General features: G+C 48.4%; 2 protein-coding genes across 5 annotated transcripts in view; one reads left to right on the top strand and one right to left on the bottom strand.

Moving 5' to 3' along the window:
• The window catches only part of NCOA5 (nuclear receptor coactivator 5), a 38,790-nt gene extending 27,520 nt beyond the window's left edge, over nucleotides 1-11,270 (top strand). For 2 of the 3 annotated variants that reach the window (XM_049781138.1, XM_049781139.1), the window contains 5 exons: nucleotides 1,790-1,926; nucleotides 6,596-6,722; nucleotides 7,569-7,768; nucleotides 8,644-8,987; nucleotides 9,418-9,608. In XM_049781138.1, the coding sequence (XP_049637095.1) occupies nucleotides 1,790-1,926; nucleotides 6,596-6,722; nucleotides 7,569-7,768; nucleotides 8,644-8,987; nucleotides 9,418-9,465 (856 nt within the window). In that variant the 3' untranslated portion in view covers nucleotides 9,466-9,608. Of the gene's footprint in view, nucleotides 1-1,789; nucleotides 1,927-6,595; nucleotides 6,723-7,568; nucleotides 7,769-8,643; nucleotides 8,988-9,417 lie in introns of all 3 variants that reach the window. The other variant, XM_049781137.1, reaches the window with a different exon arrangement.
• A 1,055-nt stretch (nucleotides 11,271-12,325) lies between these two features.
• Nucleotides 12,326-16,452, bottom strand: part of SLC12A5 (solute carrier family 12 member 5) — a 46,749-nt gene continuing 42,622 nt past the window's right edge. Inside the window, exons 23-27 of one of the 2 annotated variants that reach the window (XM_049779137.1) lie at nucleotides 16,194-16,393; nucleotides 15,922-15,936; nucleotides 15,468-15,601; nucleotides 14,561-14,914; nucleotides 12,326-13,458 (exon numbers count right to left, since the gene is read on the bottom strand). In XM_049779137.1, the coding sequence (XP_049635094.1) occupies nucleotides 14,823-14,914; nucleotides 15,468-15,601; nucleotides 15,922-15,936; nucleotides 16,194-16,393 (441 nt within the window). In that variant the 3' untranslated portion in view covers nucleotides 12,326-13,458; nucleotides 14,561-14,822. Of the gene's footprint in view, nucleotides 13,459-14,560; nucleotides 14,915-15,467; nucleotides 15,602-15,921; nucleotides 15,937-16,193; nucleotides 16,394-16,452 lie in introns of those variants that run through there. The other variant, XM_049779138.1, reaches the window with a different exon arrangement.

Here is a 16,452-nt window from a genome sequence, read left to right as displayed (position 1 = left end):
GGTAGAAGACGAGAGAAAAAAGAAAGAGAAAAAAAATAAGTAGTGAGAAGAGAGGAGGAAATAGCAAGGGAATGTTAGTTTGCTTGAATGTATTCAATGAGTAGGCCCTGTAGTATATGTCTGGAGGTCACAGTTGCTACTTCAGTGGTCTGGCTGGTCACATGCTTCAGGTCCTATAAAGGGGGCATAATCTAAAGATAAAGGGTATGTTAATGAGTTTTATCCAGACATTTTCATAGTGCAAGCTGAGTATGGTATCTATCACCTTAAGTTTTCTACTGTTTGTATCCAAGAGCCTTGATGGACAGAAAAACAGAGAGGTTATTTTAAATATAGTAAGGTTAAGGCATTCAAACATTGTTTTGAAATGCTTCCGTTGGATTCAGTAATTTCTCGTCTTCTTTACCTGTAATCCTGTATAAGATCCCTAAGAAATTATTATGGGCTTTGTAGTAAAAGGCTGATTACTTATCTGTTCTCTCAATGCTGCTGTTTCTGCTGTTGCTGGTTTCTATATGGTATAATGTGTAGTCGGGCTTTGTGTTGTTTCTCTTCCATTTGTTTTGGGCACTACTCCCCCATATATGTTTATTATTACAGTGTTTGGAGTTTCTACCCTGATTGTTCTTGTTATTTTTGATGTGGGCTATCCTCACTGGTGTAAGGTGGTATCTCGTCTTGATTTGGATTTCCCTAATGATGAGTGAAGGTGATCATCTTTTCATGTGTTTGTTGGCCATCTTTTGGTCTTCCTTGGAGAAGTGTCTATTCATTTCATCTCCCCATTTTTCTATGGCTTTATTTGGTTTTGGGGGGCTCAACTTTCTGAGTGCTTTGTATATTCTGGCTATCAGCCCTTTATCTGACGTGTTGAGTGCAAAGATTTTTTCCTATTTAGTTAGCTGTCTTCTTGTTTTAAGCAATGATTTTTTCAATTTACAGTTGGTAGTAATTTTTTGTTGTTGTTGTTGTTTTTTGGGTCACACCTGGAAGCACTCACGGGTTACTCCTGGCTCTACGCTCAGAAGTTGCTCCTGGCAGGCTCAGGGGACCATATGGGATGCCGGGATTTGAACCACCGACCTTCTGCATGCAAGGCAAATGCCTTATCTCCATGCTATCTCTCCAGCCCCATGGTAGTAATTATTGATGTTGCTTTTGAGAAATCATTTTATGGCCTTACTATGTGTATGCACGCACATGTATTTAAAAATATATGTGCACACACATTATTCTTTTTTTGGTTTTGTTTTGTTTTGGGGTCATATCCGGTGGTTCTCAGGGGTTACTCCTGGCTCTGTGCTCAGAAACTGCTCCTGGCAGGCTTGGGGGTAGGGGAGCATATGGGATGCTGAAATTCAAACCACCATCTGTCCTGGTCCGGCTGCGTGCAAGGCAAATGCCCTACCACTGTACCATCTCTCCAGCCCCACATTATTAGTTCCTAGTGTTGGGGAGAAAGCTCAAAGGACTGTGTACAGGGCTTTTTCTGTAGGAGTGCTGCAAAGTTCCTTACATTACTGCAAGCAAACACAAAAAGCTTTAAAGAATTAAAACCATTTTCATATTAGATGCCAGGGATCAAACTCAAGTTGGATGTATGCAAAGCCATACCTGACTATGCTCAGGTTTTAGTCCTGGTGGGGCTGCAGTGAGTCCTGGATACAAACCCTATTTACCTAACCAAAGCCGTTGCCTTATACCTTACCTCTTCCATCTGGATGAAGCTTTTCTGATTTTTTGCAGGACAGGAAGTTTTTACTTTGTACAAAATTCTTTAACTTTTCAGGAGAGAAGGTTCTTATGACCGATATCTACGGATGGATGACTATTGCAGGAGAAAAGATGACTCTTACTTTGACCGTTACAGAGATAGTTTCGATGGACGAGGCCCTCCAGGCTCAGAAAGTCACTCCCGAGCAAAAGGTAAAGTAGAAGAAATTATTTAATTTTACTATCGGTAGAACTTGACAAAGAAAGAAGAAAATTAATAGCTAGTTAAAAAGAACTTATACCATGTTTAAGCAATTCACTAAAAGAAATACACATAGCTTATTAATGTATTGGGAATTGTCAGCTTGAAAATCATTTTTGGGGGGCCACACCCGATGACGCTCAGGGGTTACTCCTGGCTACATGCTCAGAAGTCGCTACTGGCTTGGGGGACCATATGGGACACCGGGGGATCGAACCACAGTCCATCCTAGGCTAGCGCTGGCAAGGCAGACACCTTACCTCTAGCGCCATTGCGCCAGCCCCGAAAATAATTTTTTTTTTTTTTTTTGGTTTTTGGGTCACACCCGGCGGTGCTCAGGGGTTACTCCTGGCTGTCTGCTCAGAAATAGCTCCTGACAGGCACGGGGGACCATATGGGACACCGGGATTCGAACCAACCACCTTTGGTCCTGGATTGGCTGCTTGCAAGGCAAACGCCGCTGTGCTATCTCTCCGGGCCCTGAAAATAATTTTTAAACACAAGTTAGAACCATCATCTAGGTTAGTCCTCTAATAGAAACAAATATGCAATCCCAGCATTAAGAAATTAACAAAAAATTGAAACTAGTTAAGTGCTTGCTTTTTTTGCCCATTGACTATAAAAGCACAATTATCAGCACTAGTTAGGCCACCTTGGGATTTTGTTCATAGTTTTTTTTTTTTTTTTTTTTTTGGGCCACACCCTTTTGACGCTCAGGGGTTACTCCTGGCTATGCACTCAGAAATCGCCCCTGGCTTGAGGGGACCATATGGGATGCCGGGGGATCGAACCGCGGTCCATCCTATGCTAGCGCTTGCAAGGTAGACACCTTACCTCTAGCACCACCTTCCCGGCCCCATTGTTCATAGTTTTTACATACTTTTTTTTTTTTTTTTTTAGGTAAAGACTTATAGGGTTTTTCAAAACTTTTATCTTGGCATTTTGTTGTAATGTTTTAAACATGGTCACATTGATTTAGACCTTCATTTAAAACTTCACTAGCTGATTTTTTTTCTCTCCGAAACAAAAGCAAATTACAAGTGTCTGTTAATAAAAATCTTAAATAACTCTCAAGAATACAGACTAAAAATATTTTAAAGGATGGGAGCTGGAGCAATAGCACAGCGGTAGGGAGTTTGCCTTGTGTGCAGCCAACCTGGGACGGACCCGTTTGATCTCTAGCATCTCATATTGTCCCCCAAGCCTGCCAGGTGTAATTTCTGAGCGAAGAGCCAGGAATAACTCCTAAGCACTGCTGGGTGCGGTCCAAGAACTAAAAAACAAATTTTTTTTAAGGAGTAGGAACAATAGCACAGCAGGTAGAGTATTTGCCTTGCAGGCAGCTAACTCGGGTTTGATCTTTGACATCACATATGCAAGCTGTCCCTATCCTTCCCCCAATCTCAACTCCAAACCTGCCAGGAGTAATTTCTGAGTGCAGAACCTGGAGTAACCCTTGGGCACCACCGGATGTGGCCCAAGAAACAACAGAAAATGAAATACCATCTGGAGGGTGAGTATAGCAGGTAAGGCTCTTGTCTTGCATCTATCTGACCTGGGTTCAATCCCATCACCTCACATGTCCCCTGAGTCCCTTAAAAAATAATACACTGGGGGGCCGGAGAGATAGCACAGCAGTAAGGCGTTTGCCTTAGAAGCAGAAGGACGGTGGTTCAAATCCCGGCATCCCATATGGTCCCCAAACCTGCCAGGAGCAATTTTTGAGCACAGAGCCAGGAGTAACCCCTGAGTGCTGCTGGGTGTGACCCAAAAACCAAAAAATAAAATAACATAAAATAATACACTGAGCACAGAGCCAGAAGTAAGCCTTGAACTTTGCCTGCTGTGGTCCTAAAACAAACAAAATACAGAAAAGCTATCTTTTATGTGTCCAGTTGGTAGAAATTTCTTTTAAATAGCAGTACCTTATTTTTACTAAGATGTAGTGAAGTTGTATTAGGTGACCTACACCTCTGTAATAATAATTTGGTAACAGCCTTTGTCAAGAACATGTTGGCAACAGGTTACTAGATGAAGCATTTATCTGACCATAGCATCAGCCATTCCTTTTCATTGTAATTTTCATAAGAAAAAATGTTATTTTTAGGAGGTAGTCTCCTAATACTAAATGCCAGTGTTCTTTAGCCACTGTTTTACCACCTGCCAGTTCATTGACCAATATACAGACCATTTGCCAGCCTGTGGCTATAAAGAGGTGGAAGAGTGCTAGTCTTGGGACTAGCTTTGTTTGGGTTTTGGGACACACTCAGCAGCTCTCAGGGATTACTCCTGGCAGTATCAGAGGACCATAAGAGAAGCCAGGGGTCAAACCCAGGTCAACCATGTGCAAAAGCAAACACCTTACTTGCTGTGATATCAATCTTCTGAAACTGGGGGTCATGGTTCCAAGTTGAATGTTAGAGCTGTTTGTAAAACAAATCTCTATCTTTATCAGTAAATAAATACCTATTATATATATCTATATCCCCCCCCCCAATTTATCTGTTGAAAAAGATATTACAGGTGGGAAGATTGACAAGCCCTTCGTCTAGAGCAGTTTTTAAACCTTTTCACTACCAGCGAACCAGTTTCTGTGCAGACCAGTGGTCGAAAACTACTAGTCTAGAGAATTTGGAATGTCTATGAATATATATATTACAACCTATTTCTTTTTTTTTCTCCTTGTTTTCTTTTCTTTTATTATTTTTCTTTTTTTTATTTTGATCGTATTGGCTTACATATCTTTTACAGTAGTATTGTAGGTACATATTAACATTGAATCAGGGGAATACCCATACCAACTTTGTCCTCCCCCATCCCCATTCCCTTCCTGCAACCCATATCCCCCACCATCACCCCCCGCGCTGCTAGAGTAGGTGGTCTCCCCTCTTTGTCTAGCTTACTATTAGTGATCATATATCTGTTTGGTCCTGGTACCCTCCCTTGTTTCCCCCTCAATTTGAGAGGTGGAGCTTGATAATTCCAGTTATATGGTTTTGTTTGAAGGAAAGAAAAGCACCAGCTCAGATGGCCAGAAGAGGGTTCAGGTGGACTCTTAGTGGTCCTCAGGTTCCCCCCTCCCTCCGTACTCCAGGGGGGAGGTACATGGGGAGTAGGGCGGGCAGACATCTGGCTTCCGATTTCATCCTTGATTCTGGAGACCAGCTCTTGCCAGGTATAGGGTTTTTCTCCCCTGGACTTCAGTCTTTCCCTGGGCACCAGTCTAGGTGGACACTATAGGGGTCAACAGGCTTTCCCCCTATCTCTCCCTACACTAATGGGAATGCACTCTGGGAGGAGGGCAGGCTGTTCTAGCACTGGTTTATATTGGGACAGTCAGTGGAAATTTTTTCTCTTTGTTTTCATATTGATAGTATTGTGTGCATATATTCTATATATCCATAATATCCATCTTGTATTGGGACCTTGATACTGCCCTACAAAGCTCATTTCTAATATTTTACTGCCTCAGTCCCATCCCTTACTTCCCCCCATCCTCCCATGTAGGTGCAGCTAACGACATGAAGCTCACCACATAGAGTGATAAGTGCAGTTAGAGAAATAACTACACTGAAAACTATCATAACAATGTGAATGAATGAGGGAAAAAGAAAGCCTGTCTCAAGTACAGGTGTGGGTGGGGTGGGGAGTAGGTAGATTTGGGAAATTGGTGGTGGGAATCCTGCACTGGTGAAGGGGGGTGTTCTTTACATGACTGTAATCATATAACTACAATTATATTTGTAATCACGGTGTTTAAATAAAGATAATTTAAAAAAAAGAAAGAAAAGCAATAGAATGAAGTAAAAAATAAGAAAAATAAATCAAGTAAGCTGAAAATGGGCAGAGTCCTTCTAGAGGCTTTCAACCTCAGTTTGAGAGAGGACATGAAAAAGGTAATTGAGGGCCCGGAGAGATAGCACAGCGGTGTTTGCCTTGCAAGCAGCCGATCCAGGACCTAAGGTAGTTGGTTTGAATCCCGGTGTCCCATATGGTCCCCTGTGCCTGCCAGGAGCTATTTCTGAGCAGATAGCCAGGAGTAACCCCTGAGCAACACTGGGTGTGGCCCAAAAACCAAAAAAAGAGAAAAAAAGGTAATTGAAGCACCACATCAATACAGAAAGAAATATCAAATTAAATATCCAGTGAGCACTACAGCAATAAAGACAAGCACCACACAATAGTCTCGGTTCTGAAATCAAACCATGCTGGAGTGCAAAAATAAAGAGAAAGATAAAATAAAATAAAATAAAATTGGAGATATCAACTTCAATATCTACACCAAAATAAAGATGTCAATAAAAATCGATCAATAAATATATATGTGGAAAAATGATTATTTTGTGCTTTTTTTTTTCTTTTTCCCCCCTGATAGGCACATTTAAAATAAAATATTGGGGATATTATAGAGGGAATTCCCTTAGCCTAGGAGATACAGGGCTTCTCCACCCCTGAAGTGTACTGTCATGGGATTAACTATAGTACAACCTATTTCTTACCTAGGTAACTTAGGACTCAAAAGATAGACTGTGACTTATTTTTATTTATTTATTTTTTTATCTGACTTATTTTTAGAAAGGCATAGCATATGTATTATTTTTCCCTGGTGGTTTCTTGCAGAGCGTTTGAAACGGGAAGAACGGCGTAGAGAAGAGCTTTATCGTCAATATTTTGAGGAAATCCAGAGACGATTTGATGCTGAGCGACCTGTTGATTGTTCTGTGATTGTAGTGAACAAGCAGACTAAGTAAGAGCCCAGTTCTCCCAATAAGGACAAGGGTCAGAGAAGAGATTTAAATTCTTGTTGGCTCTAGCCACTGAATTTGAAGTGTACTGTTCTGTGAGCCTGTGTTCTTCCAATTGTAGGTGACAGAAGGCCCCCTGAAAACTGGCTCACTTTTTCATTTCTGAACTTTGGTCAGCTGTGCTGGGATGATGTTATTGGTTTGTGTGAACCTCTTTTTGTGTGTGTGTGTGTGTGTGTGTGTGTGTGTGTGTGTGTGTGGTTTTTGGGTCACACCCAGCAGTGCTCAGGGGTTATCCTTGGCTCCAGGCTCAGAAATTGCTCCTGGCAGGCATGGGAGACCATATTAGACGCTGGGATTCAAACCAATGACTTCCTGCATGAAAGGCAAACGCCTTACCTCCATGCTATCTCTCTGGCCCCAAACTCATTTTTTTGTGGGGGGGGGGGGGGTACACCGGCAGTGCTCAGGGGTTACTCCTGCTGTCTGCTCAGAAATAGCTCCTGGCAGGCACGGGGGACCATATGGGATTCGAACCAACCACCTTAGGTCCTGGATTGGCTGCTTGCAAGGCAAACACCACTGTGCTATCTCTCTGGGCCCTGTGTGAACCTCTTAATTAGTGACGATGAGATTACCACTATAGACTGGATGGGAGAGTAGCTGGCCTTCTTTGTGACATGCCACAGCTCTCAGAACGTTAGATTACGCAGCCAGAATTTTCAGTGTTGTTTACTACTTGGAGGATAGCAGCTTGTTTGCTGGGTACTTAAACTCTTCATAGGAGTCAGTGGGGCAGCTCTAGAGTTGGGCAGGGGCACTGACCTGGATACTGTTTCTCTCTGCAGAGATTATGCTGAATCTGTGGGGCGGAAGGTACGAGACCTAGGTATGGTAGTAGACTTGATCTTCCTTAACACAGAGGTGTCTCTGTCACAAGCCTTGGAGGATGTCAGCAGGGGAGGGTCCCCCTTTGCTATTGTCATCACTCAGCAACACCAGATTCACCGTTCTTGCACAGTCAACATCATGTTTGGAACCCCACAAGGTACAGGGTTTAAGTGGGCCTGAATTCCCAGTGTAGTCACTAGTCCATTCATTCCCTTGTGCCAGACGCAGAAGTGGGTGTTGTGCAAATGATTTTTTGATCACTGAAATATATGACTCTATTAGATGTGCATTCAAGGAAACTTAGTCTTTTATTTGATGGTCCATTCTATGGATAGTGTTTGGGGTGGCTTAATACTAGTTATGATATTAGTCCTTAGATATATTACAGTATACGGTGAATGTTTAACAGCCAGTTTAGGCAATGGGGGATATGTAAATAACATGTTTAAAGCTATTAACGTGAAGTCATTTCAGAGTTGGTGTGCAATTGGCTGTAGCATACCTGGACACATACTGCACTCAGTAGGATAGATAGGATCCTTGCTCTCATTAAACTTTACAGAGACCATGGCAGTCCATTATTGTGTATGTGTATTTATATTGCTTATTGGTGAGGAAAGGAGATTATTTAGGGTCACAGTTTGATCTTAATCTGTGACCTTTGAACTAATGAGTTAAAAAACAGAAGTCTGGTTCCATCCTGAGGAGCACAGCAGAAAGCCAGGCTATCCTGCCGCTGCTTCCTGTGGTTTTTCACATGGTATTTGTCAATCTGTGGGAGATGTCATGTTCCTGTGGTTTAAGTCTGTGATCATGAAATGTCCCCTAAGAGTCAGTTCCAAACAAAGGTGCATGTTCATCTTTCCATCTTTCTTGTTGTCCAGCCACACTATCCCACTCTGACCTCCCAAGACGTTTGTCCCTAAAATAGTTTGCATTCTAGTTTGAGGTTAGGAAGGCTGGACAGTGTTTAGCAGCTGGGCATGCAGATCAGTCATTGGAGAAAATAACTTTTGCTCTTCTCTCCTGCAGAGCATCGAAACATGCCCCAGGCAGATGCCATGGTGCTGGTAGCCAGAAATTATGAGCGTTACAAGAATGAGTGCCGGGAAAAGGAACGTGAGGAGATTGCCAGAGAGGCAGCCAAGATGGCTGATGAAGCCATCCTCCAGGAACGAGAGCACGGAGGCCCGGAGGAAGGACTGCGTGGGGGACACCCCCCAGCCATGCAGAGCCTCATCAATCTGCTGGCTGACAACCGGTACCTGACGGCTGAAGAGACTGACAAGATCATCAACTACCTGCGGGAGCGGAAGGAGCGGCTGATGAGGAGCAGCACCGACTCTCTGCCTGGTGAGCTACGTGGCAGGGCCGAGGTGAAGTTCTGACTCTGCATTTCTCTAATCCCCAAACTCTGTTGGGAGGGTGGCAAGCCCTGACCTCTGGGTGGATAAGGGAAATGAGCCCATCCTTGGGCTCCCGGCGGGTCATCCATATGGATATAATACATTAATTACTTAAGATTGGGGTGCTGAATTATGATCCCTACAACTAATGTGGTGGGTGGACTGGCAGTGCTGGCTCCCTGCTAACCAGAGTGGTTGCCTTTGTTTTTCTAAGTAGTTCTTTGGGAAGACAGGCCATTTTCTGGAAAATCCAGACCATGCACTGGCCCCTTTGGGAAATTGATGTTATAATCTGTTACTGTGTGATTGATGTGACTAGTGATTATTGTGCTGCCCTGGGCTGTGAAGCCTCCTACCCCTGGCAGACACTTTCAACCAGACACTTCCTTTTGTCTTCTAGGCCCGATTTCCCGCCAACCACTCGGGGCGACTTCGGGTGCCTCACTGAAGACACAGCCAAGCTCCCAGTCGCTCCAGAGCAGCCAAGTGCTTTCCTCTGCTGCACCCACTCCAACTGCACCCCCCACCTCTCAACAAGAGCTTCAGGCCAAAATCCTCAGCCTCTTCAATAGTGGCACGGTTGCGGCCAATAGCAGCTCTGCCTCTCCCTCGGTTGCTGCCGGAAACCAGAACCAGAATTTTTCCACAGCAGTGAACAGCCAGCCTCAGCAAAGGTCACAGACCTCTGGCAGTCAGCCTCCAAACCTTTTGGGACAGGCGGGATCTACTCGGAACATGGGCCCCAGGCCTGGGGCTCCCTCCCAGGGGCTCTTTGGCCAGCCTCCCAGTCGCCTGGCACCTGCCAGCAGCATGGCTAGCCAGAGACCTGTATCTTCCACAGGTATCAACTTTGACAATCCAAGTGTACAGAAAGCTCTGGACACCCTGATCCAGAGTGGTCCAGCACTCTCCCACCTGGTTAGCCAGACCACAGCACAGGTGGGGCGGCCTCAGGCCCCCATAGGATCTTACCAGAGGCATTACTGAGGCTAAAGCTCAACCACCCCTGCCCCCTGGCTCCTCCCACTCACTGCATTCTAATAAGGGTTATTTGGAGGATGTCCTTTGCGCTTGTCCAGGTCCACATAGAATGTCGTAAGTTTCTACCACCTGCTCTCACTTCTGCACAAGCCTGTGTAGCTTATTTCTTCCAGAGCCAGAGTTTAAACTGTTTTGAGGTATATCTTTTTCCTGGCTTTTTTTTTTTCTTAAGGGGTAGAAAATACCTCTGGGTTCACTAGGCAGTATAGGTATCTGGCATCGATTCTTATTTTAGGGGTTTCCCTGTTCTTTGACATCTCAGTTTGGGGGTTGTAGAAGGAGCAAAACCCCAGTTGACTGAGTTTGGAATGTCATTTTCTTGGTAATAGCCTCTGCCTTCATTTGGAGCCTGTCCAGTTTTGCCAGCCTCTGGCAGGCTGGTCAAATTTACCTTCTGCCTGCAGCTCCTCCCAGGGTTGTGGGGTGGGCTGGGCAGGCACAGTGTCACCATGCCCCCTTCCTGCATAGGAGAGTTGGCCAGCACTTTGCTACCCAACCCAGGGTTGATTTTGTTTTCCTTTTGTTTTTATTTCATTGGAAACTTTTCCAGTGGATTGAAGAGCTCCAGTCACCAGCAGTCTAATACATGACTACATATAATACAGCCCCCAATCTTGCTAACTTTGGATTCCCATTAACATTTCTGTTCCTTTTTCCCTCTCCATGCATCATTTCATGGCGTTGGTTCTGAGGTGGCAACTCTAGACTCTGGCAGTAAACACCCATTTTTTAATTCCCCAGTGATTGTTTTGAGCTCTGGGCTCATATCAGGCTCTTCATCTAGATTCTTACTTTTTCTGAGCAGCAGGAGGTAGGGACCATTTTGATGTCAGAATTTTGGTAGCAGGACATGTTCTTGATACTGACGGCTGTTCATAACTTTTGAGCCAGAGTAAAGTTTACTACAGGGAGGACTTATGGCTACTGCTCTAAATGGAGCCAAAGGAAGCTGCCTTCTCCCTAGGGACGGTGCTCATTGGAGCTCTGTGGATCTCGGTCTCAAGGGGCCCCTGGCAGGAGGGCAGAGAGCAGTGACTTCAGCTGGGTTCCTGCCAGGGACTGAACAAACAATGGTTTCAAAACTCAAGGTCCCCAGATGGCAGCGTTTTACCTGTTTGTGTTATATAGTGTTGGTTCTTTTCCCTCTTTGAAACTCTTGTGTTGTTAATAAGATGATATGATTACTTTTTAATTAAAATAAAAAGCAAAGGCTGTGTTGTGTTTTTTTTGGGGGGGAATCACACCCGGCAGCACTCAGGGGTTACTCTTGGCTCTACGCTCAGAAATCGCCCCTGGCAGGCACTGGGGCACCATATGGGATGCCAGGATTTGAACCACTATCACTGCATAGAAGGCAAACACCTTACCTCCATGCTATCTCGCTGGCCCCAGACTGCAGGAACAGCCCCCTCCATCGTGGGGCTCTCTGGTGCTGTGCTGATTAATTCCAGCCTGTGTCTCCTCACCTTCCTCAGCATCAAAACCCCGCTAACCCTAGCTTCTCTATATAACACACGTAGTGGGAGCTTTAATAAATCAGTTCAGAGTCCACATATCTCAGTAGATCAGTAATGTGAACATCCTTGCAGTGTGATGCAGGCCTGTCTTCGAACTCTTTAGAAAGGAAAGGGAGACTATGAGCCTGCTATTTCTGCCATGAGGTGGCCAGTGGAGTGTGGTCACTCCTATTCTGATTGTGTCTCAATTGCCAACCTCTGTTGTACTCGTATCTCAAAGATGTGGTGGAAACTCACAGTAGCTAGTGTGCCGTATAGAGCCTTTAATAGCCAGCGCCATCAGAGACCACTATGCTGCCATTTCCTTTATCCCCCTTCAGGCCCCAAGACTGTCCTTAAGTCTGAGCCCCAGTGGCCCCATGCACTGCTGAGCCCAAGCCTCACCAGGCTGAGTGAGCATTACCAGTCGTGGCCTCAGAGTTCCCTAAGCAATGAGGACTCCTCCAGTGTTTGGGGTGGGGATGGAGGTGGGGGGCTGAAAGCTATTATAAGTTAGGACTGATGATTTGCATGTGGCTGACCCAGTTCAACTCAGCACCACATGTTTCCCTGAGTCCTTTGGAGGCCCCAATACCCAGCAAGCAGCACTGCATCCTCCAGCCCTAGCACTGAACCCAGAGCACATTGACTCAATCAGAGGGGGCCTCTGGCCTGAGCAGTGCATGGAACCCCCAAATAAAGGGCTTCTCCTGGGGCACCACTTTGATATCCCACATTAATTCTTCCACTTTGAGTGTCCCAACAGCTGTGAAGGGTATAATAAAATTATTTTTATTGCATTTTGTGCAGACGGGAGTCTAAAAAATACAGTAAAAGCTGTAAAGCATTAAATGGGAGCATTCAACAATAAAGGAAAGAACCAACCCTCTCCTTTTCATATTGGCACAAAGAACACAAGATCAATACTGAGGCAGAATGCGGAATACCGAAACACTTACACTGGAAATTAAAGGCAGGCCTAATAATAGTAATAAATACTCTTGATTTTTGCAACCTCTCCTATTTACAAGGGTTTTCAACTTCATTGCATTGCCCTGCACATAGATCGTCTAAAACAAAAGCAACACTAGTTATCACTACAAAGCTATTGAAATATTGCACTCGGAATTAAAGTCACTTGAATGGACATGAAACATCCAGCTACAATGGTCATAAAGATAATCTGGATGGATGACTCGTGAGAACATTCATAACAAATATTGCACATGTAGCACAGAAAACTTGGGTGTTTGTGTGGGATAGTAGTTTCCATCAACGGAAACTTCGCTCTTGCCAACCACAGGCGGTCCAGGCCCAGAAAGTGCAACTTTGGTTCCCTAATTGGCGCTGACAGCCCCCTGCCCTTCCTACACACCAGTTACGCTTGGGGGATGGAGTGCCCGTCGCCCCCGGGGGTGCTAAAGCCTCCGTTCCTCCCTGGGGCTGTCACGTTGGGGAGGGGTGCACTGGTGTCTGAAATTTCCAACATTACCATTTGCTCCTAGGAAGAATGGATCCAGCCTTCCGAAGGCTCGATCTTTGGCCAGACCTGACCAAGTCTAGACGGCACCAGCTCCAGCTAGCTCTACTTTGGGCTCAAAGGAAGTGTAAGTGGTGAAATCAGGAGTTCCCAGTGGCAACAGCTCTGGGAAGGGGGGGTAGGGTGTCAACTAGGTGCGAAGAAGTCGGGCCCTAGGGCTGGAGGCACCTTAGCCAGCCCGAGAGGGCGCTGGTGGAACGAGCATGCAGTGCCAGTCCCCTTTAGTGATGTGCCCCGTTGGGGGCTGTGGGGGTGAGTGAATCCGCCATAGCGCCTTCTGGGGATACAGAAGTGGGCGCCTCCTCTGGGCTGGCGGGGCAGAAGCGCCTTAGGACTGGAATTGGAGAAGCCAGAGGCCTTGGTCCTTGGGAAGGTAGAGAGGCGCTAAGAACGCAGCACAGAGCCACTCAGGCCTCCCCCAGGTCCTGGTTTCTGGGAGATAGCTGCAGCTAGAGGCTGCTGCTAGGCAGCGAAGCCTGGCCGCAATGTCGGAAGGCGGCTTGGGTCCCCGGAGCCGAGCAGGAGCTGCCGATGGGTGCAAAGGAGGGGGACATCCTGCGCAAGTGCGGGCCTCCGCGATGGGTCTGGCTGACGCCTACCCCCAGGATCCTGCCCTTCCTTCCCGCACAGGTCCCAGGGAGCTAACTGGGGGGGACGGGGGACGGGAAAGGAGACGCCCTCCAGCTCCGGGATTTCAGTCTTTGGCTCGGAGCCATGGGCTAGGGGGGAGCAGGCGACAAGCCAGCTGCTGGGCGAGACGCCCACTCCCTCTGCAAAGGCACCGGGGCGGGGGTTTCCTCGGTGGGGCGAGGGCCTCTCGGTGGGTGTCCCCCACTTCGAGGAGCGCCCATCTGCCCCGCCCTGGCTCCAGCTTGCGTTAAGTGCCGAGAACCAGAGCCTCACAACCGCTGGGAGGCGCGTCCCGGAGAAAGCAGCTGGACGCGCATCTCACCAAGACTAAGGGGGAGAGGACGGGCAGGGCGCGCGGAGCGGGACGAGAGGCGTCAGCGGGACCAGAACCACGTCTCCCGCCTGGGCCTAAAGCACTTCGCTCTTCAATGTTGGGCATCCTTCCGAGAAAGCCCCCTGCCCGACCCCGACCCCCCCCCCCACGCTCCGTCTCCCGGGCGCCTCCAGCGGGAGAGCGCGACAGTGGCGCCAAGTCCGTTGCGCTTCTAGTCACAGAAAGATGGGGAACATTAAAAATACACGCGATGTCTCCTGTACACTATATATAGGCTCGGCCGGCCCGCCCGGCGACTCCGCGAGCTGGGGCGGCGACGCAGAATGCGGCCTCCCCACCCCGCACCCCGCAAGCCCGCATCCTGCCGGGCGGCCGGACGTGGAATCCCCCCATCGGAGGAGCGGGTGGGCGAGGACGGGGAGCGCGGAGCAGAGGGGAGAAAGGGGGCGGCGCGGACGACCTAAGGGGGGTCCTCAAAGCCGGGCCCCCCTCTTCTCCGCACCTCCTCCTCGGCCTTTATTGCAGCGTCTCCTCCTCCGGCGGGCGGGGACGAGATGGGGTCTTAAAAAAGGGGGCAGCGCTGCCGGGGCGCACACACTGTCGTCTCCGAGTCCGCCTCCGGGCTGCAGGCAGCGGGCAGGGGTGGGTGGGGAAGGGCGCGGGTGCGGGGGTCTGTAAACCGTGACAGCGGCGGGGGAGAGGCGCGGCGCGGGCTCCGGGGCCGCCGGCCTGGCGAGCTCGGCCCGGGTGGCAGGTCCTGGCTCTCAGGAGTAGATGGTGATGACCTCGCGGCCGCCGCCGCGGACCAGCATCACTCGGTCCAGGTGCTCGGTGAGGACCTCGAGGAACTCCATGTCTGTGCGCTGGTCAAGGAGAAAAAAAAAGGCCAGGGACCATAGGACAGTGGGCAAGGCCTATCTGCCCGCACGAGGCCGACCAGGGTTCGAGCCGAGGCACCCACTGTGGTCCACCCAAGCCTCGCCAAGAGTAACCCTGAATACCGCAGGTATGGTCCCACCCATCCACGCAGCCCCCCAAAAAGGAAAGTCAGCCCTAGCGATTCCCTCCTAGGCTACAGGCTCGAGGGCCAGCCCTCGCCCCTGTCCATGGTGCTGATCCGGAATAGGTCCATGTCCAAGAACAAGGACTCCAGCGTCTTTTTCTGTTTTGTTTTGGTTTGGTTTTTGGGGCCACACCCAGTGACGCTCAGGGATTACTCCTGACTCTGTACTCAGAAATCGTCCCTGGCTTGGGGGACCATATGGGACGCCGGAGGATCGAACCGCGGTTCGTTCTAGGCTAGCGCGGGCAAGGCAGACAGACGCCTTACCCCTTGCACCACTGCTTCGGCCCCAACTCCTGCGTTTTGACCCTCCCCTACCCCTCCACCCTCTTTAGATCCAGGATACAGTTTTCGTCGCCGTTGCGGTTGCGAGGAGGCCCGGGCATGTTGAGTAAAACAAGTTTGGCGTCCCGGGATTTCTTCACGATGACCTCGTTCAGCCGCACCGCTGTGTGCATGCGACGCACATTAGACTGGTTCCTGTGGAAACGAGCAAAAGCACGCATGAGCCCAGGCTTACGGGAACCTGTGCAGGAGTATGCAGGATCCAGGCTCATGGGAGCGTGAGCGGGTGTGGGTGTGTGCGGGGGACAGGCACATGGGATCGTGGAACCGCAGCCCTCCCGGGGCCACTAGGACTTGCTCTGTGACTCAAGAGCACATCACAGCTATCCAGGCATCCTGAAAGTCCGGGCCACCAAGGGAGGAAGTTTAGAATAAGAGAGTGAAGACTCTCGCTGATTCAGAAAAGAGGGTAATATTTTTGTTTGTTTGTTTGTTTTTTAATTCAAAATACTTACAGGTTTTCCCACTCCCTTCAGAAAGCATGAAGCAAAGAAAGAAAGGATCAGAAAAAGAGGGTAACGCTCAGTATTTGAGCCCCCATCACCCACTCTGTGTGCATGTCAGTCCTGCCCCCTTCCAGTCCCAACCTCTACCTTCCCCAGGCCACTGCCATCAGGCCCATCCCACCAGCCAAACCAGGCCCCCTTCTGCGGTTGGATCTCTGCATAAAGCAAAGATCCTGCATGTTTACCCCAAACCTCCGCCCTTAGCCTTCCCAGGCCCATACGGCTTCATGCTGAAGAAGTCCTTAATGCCCTCGGACGAGACGGGACTGGGGCCTTTATTCTTCTCTGCCACCGTCTTGTCCTTGGTCCAGGTGAGATGCACCTTCTCGGGATCCGCCGCCCCTTCCCCCTCAGGCTCCTCCCCAGGAGATGGGGAGCTGCTGGGACAGCTGGGGGCACTCTGGTCATGGATCAGCTGCACCTGAAGGGTGAGGCAGGGCATAGCTCCTAGACTCTGGAACCCCAAGGTTTTGGCCCCAT

Source organism: Suncus etruscus, chromosome 9, assembly GCF_024139225.1.
Source record: "Suncus etruscus isolate mSunEtr1 chromosome 9, mSunEtr1.pri.cur, whole genome shotgun sequence".
Taxonomy (NCBI): domain Eukaryota; kingdom Metazoa; phylum Chordata; class Mammalia; order Eulipotyphla; family Soricidae; genus Suncus; species Suncus etruscus.
The sequence above is the reverse complement of the archived record's forward strand: the minus strand, read 5'-3'. Positions and strand labels throughout refer to the sequence as shown.